The 8,377-nt window shown below is 50.5% G+C and overlaps 1 protein-coding gene across 1 annotated transcript in view; it reads left to right on the forward strand.

Annotated features, from left to right (window-relative positions):
- LOC307024417 (uncharacterized protein) overlaps positions 1-6,684 on the forward strand; it is a gene marked incomplete at its 3' end in the record, with an annotated part of 109,447 nt that extends 102,763 nt beyond the window's left edge. The window contains exons 3-5 of the mRNA XM_079658486.1: positions 4,898-5,082; positions 5,166-6,479; positions 6,629-6,684. Of these exons, the coding sequence (XP_079514612.1) occupies positions 5,333-6,479; positions 6,629-6,684 (1,203 nt within the window). The 5' untranslated portion in view covers positions 4,898-5,082; positions 5,166-5,332. The remainder of the gene's footprint in view (positions 1-4,897; positions 5,083-5,165; positions 6,480-6,628) is intronic.
- Positions 6,685-8,377: the final 1,693 nt, after the last annotated feature.

The raw sequence follows: 8,377 nt of genomic DNA on the forward strand, positions 1-8,377 counted from the left end.
ATGACAGACTCGCCAGGGCAGGGTCGTTAACGTCAATCCCACCCTCTTGCTCGATGAGTTGGAGGAGGTGGCCGAGGCATCCATCAGCCGCTGTTTCCCGTGCGAGGAGGGGCCAAGAGACGGCTCCGAGCTCCCGTGCGTCGTCGCGGATGGAGGCCATGAGTGCTGACTCCATGGCGTCACGTCACCGGCTCGCCGTACGGCACGCGTTCAATGACCCCAAGGGCTTCGTCCCGCAGGAGGTCATCGTGAACCCTCCGCTGCCAGTGTAGAGGCACCGTAGCCGCGGTGTGGCATGCCTTAGGCGTAGCTGCGGGGTCCACGTGCATCTCGATAGGCGGCCCCTCCATGCATGGTAGTGCCCGATGGGGGCAAGTATTGAATGTCGACGAGGCATATCTCCCGAGTAGCCAACCTTTCATCCGGTTATTGTTCTCTGGCGTACAAGGGAACGGCAGTGCTGCGGGGCGCGCCGGGGGGACCGTGCGCTGAGGACATGAGCATTGGGCGTCCCCGGGGTCACTTGGCCCCACGCAGCCGCCGTTGGTTGACCTCGTCGCATTGATGGACAGGGGCTGGACTGGCGTGTCAGCCGTGTCAGGGCTACGCCTGTCCTTGGGCCCCCTTGCAACGTCGTCCGACGGGAAGTTAATGGGCAAGAGGCCGAGGTTGAGCAACGACTCGTAGGAGAGGTACATGGCCCGAACTGAGCTGCTCACATATACCATGGAACGGCAGGATTTAGTACGGCCCCCGCTGCAGGTCGTCGAGAGCCTAGCGAAGAACGCTCCCTCGATGGCTATAGGGGAGCGGTTGGCGGCCAACAGGCTGAGGCTGACGGGTCGCAGGTCGTCCCGCGCGAAACCGCAGGCCAGGAACTCCTCCAGAGACCAAAGGTCCGACTGCGCGCCAGTGTCTGCGACGGCGGATATTCGAGCTCCGTCGGCCGAGCCCCGGTTGCTGGTGCCATCCCTCGGCCCGACTGGCATGTCCATCGAGATGGTGATTAACGCCCGGGGGTGGTCTCTCAGCCTGGCTCGCCTCCATTCGCCCTTGGAGAAGATGTGGTGCTCGAGTATGATAGGTGAAGGCCTGTCGACACAGCCGTGCGACGTAGGGGCGCGGCGTCGGCGAAGGCTCCCGCGACGTCGGCCAGGGCGGGCTCCAGCTTGCACCGACGAGACCTGGGATACCAGCTCCGACCCCATGGCGGCCTGTTGACTGTCGGATGACGGCTGTTGACGCCTCTGTTGTCGGCGGGCCCTGTAGCAGCCGATGCACACCTGGTGAGGCTTAGGATTCCACCCGCGAGGCCCCTCCGTGAAGACGTTAAAGACGTTCTTACATTCCGGACACGAGGCACGTTTAGCCCCGTCCGCGGGGCTCGGGGCGGGGCTCGCCTGTGGAGTCGTCTTCAAGCGCCGGAATGACGACATGGCTGATAGGGAGGACGACGGGAGAGCGTTACGGGCCATCTCTTTGTTCTCGACGAGTGCAATCACGTCATTAACTGGCTTGACCAGGACGTCAGTTGTCCCTAGCGTCTCGCGGCGTATGTCCGAGTCATAGATGCCATTGAGCAGCACATCGCGGATAATGTGGTCGGTATAGTCCACGTCCTTACCACACTCGCATACCGCATTATATGCGCATGTCTCTGCTTTACCCCGCACTCTGGCAGCGAATGCGCGGAATGTCTCGTCGCGTTCCTGGCGTAACTGAAGTAGTTCGGTGCGCAGGACGCATGTAGCAACTGGGATGACAGCTAGGGAACGCATGACGGTGATCAGGTCTGGCAAGGGTCCGGAAGCGGCGTCGGGGACGGCTTTCAACAGGCTGTCTCCAAGTACAGGCCCAGCGCACTGAAACAGCTGGAAGGGGGCCTGTGCGTCCCCTATGCCTGAGCCGTCGCGGAATACATTCCAACGGCGGATGAACACGTTCCATTCCTCTATTGACACGCCCACATCAACTTTGGGCCGATCGAGTCTCGGGCCGTGAGGGGCTGGGGCCTGGGCTGGCGCGGCCATGACAGGCGCTGCGTGCTGGTGGCTACATCCATGAATCGTCAATATAGCAATGACGAGTGCTTCAGACAAGTCATCGGATTTGAACTCGCAGCCGGGGACAGGGCATCCAACAACGACCATGGTGTCGTCATGAAGAAACACACTCCTCAATGTCAGTTTCGGTGATTTATTGACAAGGATGACGACACCCTAAAACAGAATAATGCAGCAAGATAAGCTGACAAAGTATTACATCCATGCAATTCAATCAACACAAATATATACCACGAAACAGAGTATAGTAGTATAATAGTATAATATATATATAGTATAATATATGGTATAATATAATAGTGGAAACAGTCTTACATGAATGAGTGGACGAACGTCTCAACTCGAGGCGGAGTGCATGAACAATGTTTGAACTAAAATGGCCGCTCGGCACTTCCGGGTCAGAGCACGGCATAACCGGGCAGCGACAGCAGTGACACTGCCCTCTAGTGGCCGGCGATAAACTCTTCACACAGCATAGTGTTTCACTGTAGCCCTCAAATTGTATATTTGTCACACACACACCAAAAAAGAAGTGCATTCAGATTCTATTTTCTAAGGGTCTGCATCAAGCCCCCAGGAAGTGCGCCGGACTCTGATGAAAATATTCGTGCTGGCCAAACGGCGGTACTACACTTCCGTTTGGTTGTCAGGCCCGGAAACACTTTTTCCCATTGACTTACATGGGGAAAGAATGGTCTGTAAATCGTTGGATAATTTAACTAACTAAATAAACTACCCAGTATGAACACTTATAGCCCTTATTAAAAACATTCGTTCCTCAAGTTGTAAAAATGTGCTAATAACGTTATCCTGAGAGTTATTTCCCTCTGCATTATGAACGCGCATCTAACCCACGGGAACGCGCCGCCCGGCACGTTCATGTGATGTGACGTGTTCAGTACCAAATGAGTTTTAACTTTACCCATGGATGCACAATAAGAACGGACCCATATCGTCTCACTGCCATCCCACGGAGCTGTAATAATGCACATGTTTGCTGTAATTCATAATTTGTAAAATATTATACTACATGGGCTGTATGATGTAAATCTTTTATTAAATAAAGTTAATATTACCGACGTAGATTAACGTCCCTGTAGCTTCTTATTGCACTTGCAATATAACATTAAAGGAGTTGAACGTTGCTGTTTGCTATTACTATAATACCACGCAGGGATAAGCCAGAGTTTACAACCTTTGCATGTGGGCACAACACGTTTTGACCGTTTTGACCCAGATGAATTAGCTATACCATATGATATCGCCCGGGGAAGTCGTCATACTTATAGATATATATATATGTGTCAAAGCTCTAATCAAATTAGAAGTTGTATTAATTATACTTGTATATATATATATATATAGCCTGTGTTGTATATACACACAAACGAACAACCTTGTGTGTCAAATAACAAGTTGAATTGTAGTGTTTATTTTAGTGTTGTTTTATGCTTATCCACATTTTGATTTCAGAGCACAGGAGAATGCTGGGCACAACATAAAGCTCAACAGTGAAGCTGGCAATGCTGAACAAAACCATGTAGAGTTATAATATTTATTCAGCTGAAAAAGTCAAAGCTCTACAAAAATGTGATTAAAAATACATAAGCATTTCAGGTAGAAATCAGCATTTTATATAGAAATTCACAAAAATAAGAAATGAAACCTAAAAGAGATTAACACAGTTAACACATGTATACCTCTGATGGCTGGCATAGGTGGAACAAATAGTGACAACAAATGTAAATACAACTTATATAGATTAAAAGTTAATATATATAATATTGATTGCAATTATTATATTAAAAAATCCACCAAACATGATCAACAGGAAAGCCCTCTGTAGGCATTTCATGGTTTGAAAAAAAGTTGAGGATGGGGTCCAGACAGTTCAATCAGGAGAGACTTCATTTTGTTTAAAGAACATTTATTGACACATGTCATATGATAAATGTTAAGTCTTTGGCGATTAGACCCTGATCCTGAAATCTTATATCTAAAGGGGGAAAAGCCGTGAGTATAGGGAACCCCCCGGGGTCTAGACACTGGTGATGGTGATGCTGAAGATCTGGATTTGATGAGGAGATGGGATGAAGAGGAGGTGTGATGAGGTCTTTGGATTAGCTCTCTTGGCTCTGGATATGATGAACGGAGGTGGGTGGAGAGGAGGCGGGCGGCAGCATGAACACCTGCAATCACAGCTGACTGCAGGAGAGAGGAGAACCATTTTAAAGTTTGGCTGCAGCACGGTGATTGGCTGCTGGAGAATGAGGTGAATGTAATAGGTTATAGACAGCGCCCATGATGAGCTGATTATAAGCAGCTGCGGAGTGAATGTATACATACCCAGTCTTCCTGAAAGAACTTGCGCTGAGCTTCCTATAGTGACAAGTGTTCAACAGTTCTTCCTGTTGATGGCACTTTTCTGAGAGGGAGCAAGCTGGCAAACCAACAGATGAAACAGGAATCCATCTGAGAGGCTATGTGGAAAAGGATAACAAATAATGTCAGCAAGACATGAACATATTTAACCACTATCATTCAATTCTGTAATTGCAGGTTTGTTAGCATGATATTTCAAACATAAATGGTCTGTCTTAGTTTAAAGCCCACTCACCACGTCAAGGTGCAGGCCATGAGTGAGGGCACAACAACGATCACAAACAGTACATACACACGAGACAACACTTACATACATATAAATAACTTACATATACAATGAACAATAAACATTTAACAAATACAATATTTGGTTAGTTATTTTAATACATTGAATACATTGAATACATTGAACACATTGAACACTTTGAATTGTGGTGGCTGTCCATTTCCAGCCGCCTCCTTGGGGATGTTTTCCCTTTGCCTGTTGTGTGGGCGTGGTGGCTGTCACTCTGGCTCCCGGCTCACCTGCTGCAATCAGCTGTTCACCCTCACACCTGATTCTCATCAGCCATCTACAACGGCATATCAGCAGAGGCTCCACAACCTGTCGGCGCCAGATCGTTGTTAAACCACAGTGGTAAACCTCCAGGCTACTCAGCATTATCAGCTACCTTATTTCTGGATGTTCTGACGCTAACGTGTTTTCTTCCTGTGCTCCAGGATCATTCTCTGACCGCCGTGTTGTCGTCACCAGCCTCCACTTCCTCGCCACTCCTGCCGGATTATCCTTCCCGCACCTTTTGTTCACTAATAAACCCTTTTTGAACACTCTGCCGTGTCCTGCGTTTGGGTCCTCTCAGATACCGTAACAGAACGATCTGGCCAGCATGGACCCAGCGGACACAGGCCACCAGTCCAAGACTGCGGACGAACTCAGCCAAGCCCTGGCCAGTCAAGGCGCTCTCGTGGGGCATCACGCTGTGGTTCTCCGTGAGGTAGTGGAGACTCTCCGGAACCTCTCCGCTAACGTGCAAAGGATCGGCCCGCAAGTAGAACTGCTCACCACACAGTATTCTCCTCCGCAGCCCGCTGCACAGCCGGCAGCCCCTCCTCCCGCTCCTGCCGCACCTCTCTATCAGCTACGAGAGGCCGTCATTCCCACACCGGAGCGATACGCTGGAAATTTGGGGATTTGTAGAGCCTTTTTGTTACAGTGTACGTTAGTTTTTGAGCAGCAGCCCAGTACTTATCATACAGATGGGGCTAGGGTAGCATACGTAATGAGTCTGTTGAAGGGGAGTGCTTTAGATTGGGCTACAGCTGTTAGGGAGAGCCAGCCACACATTTGCTTATCATTTGATACTTTCATTTCCGAAATGAAAAAAGTTTTTGATCACCCGGTACGAGGGAGGGACGCTTCCAGGCGCCTTCTTTCTCTCCGGCAGGGCTCCTGTAGTGTAGCCGAATTTTCAGTTGAGTTTAGAACAGTTGCTGCAGACTCAGGCTGGAATAACGAGTCATTGCAGGATATTTTTCTTCAGGGGCTGAACGAAGCAATTAAAGACGAGCTAGCTGCTAGGGATGATCCGGTTAGCTTGGATAATTTAATTGCCACAGCTATCAAGATTGATAATCGCCTCAGAGAGAGACGTAGGGATAGGAATAGCCGTCACCCCAATCCCAGCTACTCCTCACCTGATCCCCAAATTGGGACTGCCACTGCCCCAATCTCCAAAAGGTCAGGCTCGTCAGTAGGTGTGGGGATTCTGGCGAGCCCTTCCTCCTCTCTCAACCCCCGACCCAGAACGCAGCTAGAAGCCGTGCTTTGCTGCAACCAACAGTTCCTACCTCTGCTCGCTTTAGTGGACTCGGGGGCGGACGAGAATTTTTTGGATATTAATATTGCAGTTCAGGCAGGAATTCCCTCCGAAGTGTTAGATTCACCTCTTAATGCTAATGCTCTTAATGGTAAATTCCTGGCCCAAGTCACTCACCGCACCTTGCCAGTAAACCTCATTCTGTCTGGAAACCATCGTGAGGTTATTCAGTTTCACCTAATTTCCTCACCTCATGCCCCCATAGTGTTGGGCCATCCCTGGTTAAGAACACACAACCCCCAGATTAATTGGGTAACTGGCAAAATCCTTAGTTGGAGTTGTTTTTGTCTATCCTCATGCCTGCAGTCTGCCCTACCGCCTGCAGAGACCGCCACTCCACCACCCAAGATCGAGCCGCCTGACATGTCATCTGTCCCCACTGAATATCATGACCTGGGAGAAGTGTTCAGTAAACAGCGAGCTCTTTCTCTTCCCCCTCATCGACCCTACGACTGTCCCATTGACCTTCTTCCCGGGGCCCCTCTGCCTTCCTCCCGTCTGTTCAACCTGTCTCGCCCTGAGAGGAAATCCATGGAGAGTTACATCCATGACTCCCTGGCTGCCGGTGTCATCCGCCCATCCTCCTCCCCGGTCGGAGCTGGTTTTTTCTTCGTGTCCAAGAAGGACCGCTCACTGCGGCCCTGCATTGATTACAGGGGTCTTAATACCATCACTGTAAAAAACAGATATCCATTACCCCTCATCAACTCTGCCTTTGAACCCCTCCAGGAAGCCACAATTTTTTCCAAACTGGATCTCCGCAATGCCTACCACCTCGTCAGAATCCGAGAAGGGGACGAGTGGAAGACGGCCTTTAACACACCACTCGGTCACTTCGAGTATCTGGTAATGCCTTTTGGACTGATGAATGCCCCAGCAGTTTTCCAGTCGATGGTTAACGATGTGCTCCGTGACCTCCTCAACCGATCAGTTTTCGTCTACTTGGATGACATCCTTATATTCTCTCGTAATCAGGAGGAACACATTATCCATGTCAGGCAGGTGCTGCAGAGACTCCTGGAAAACAGACTCTTTGTGAAGGCGGAGAAATGCGCATTCCATGTCAACACAGTCTCATTCCTGGGCTACATCGTTGAGGGAGGAAAGATTAGGGCCGACCCTGAGAAGATCCAAGCAGTGGCAGGGTGGCCAAAACCAACCTCAGTGAAACAGCTTCAACAGTTTCTTGGTTTCGCCAATTTCTATCGGCGCTTCATCAGAGACTACAGCAGAGTGGCGGGCCCTTTAACCAGACTCACTTCCCCTACAACTGGCTTTTCCTGGACCCCAGAGTGCGATGCAGCCTTCTCGGAGCTAAAGAGACTCTTCACCACTGCCCCTGTGCTCATCCACCCTGATTCCTCTCGCCAGTTCGTTGTGGAGGTTGATGCCTCCAACACCGGGGTAGGCGCAGTTCTTTCCCAGCGCTCGGAAAGAGACCAAAAATTACACCCTTGTGCATTTTTCTCCCGCCGCCTCACTCCAGCTGAGAAAAACTATGACGTGGGTAACAGAGAGCTGCTGGCTGTCAAACTTGCCCTAGAGGAGTGGAGATACTGGCTGGAGGGAGCTGAGCTCCCTTTTATTGTATGGACAGACCACAAAAACTTGGCTTACATCCAAACTGCCAAGCGCCTTAACTCCCGTCAGGCTCGATGGGCTCTGTATTTCGGTCGCTTCTCATTCACCCTTACCTACCGCCCAGGGTCACGGAACCTCAAGCCGGACGCTCTCTCTCGCCAGTTTGCTTCCGAAGAACCAGCTGCCGGTCCAGACACCATCCTGCCTGCCTCCTGCGTGGTAGCGGCTGTTACTTGGGAGATTGAGTCACTTGTTAAGGAGGCTCAGCGGGCACAGCCTAACCCAGGTAACTGCCCAGCTAATAATCTCTTTGTGCCTATCTCTGTCCGCTCCAAGGTCCTGCAGTGGGCACACGCCTCCCGTCTCTCGTGTCATCCTGGTGTCCATCGCACACTGTTTATCCTCAGACAGCGGTTCTGGTGGCCTTCCATGGCTCAAGACACCAGGGTCTTTGTTGCTGCCTGTACAGTATGT

Source organism: Notothenia rossii, assembly GCF_949606895.1.
Source record: "Notothenia rossii genome assembly, chromosome: 11".
Lineage (NCBI taxonomy): Eukaryota > Metazoa > Chordata > Actinopteri > Perciformes > Nototheniidae > Notothenia > Notothenia rossii.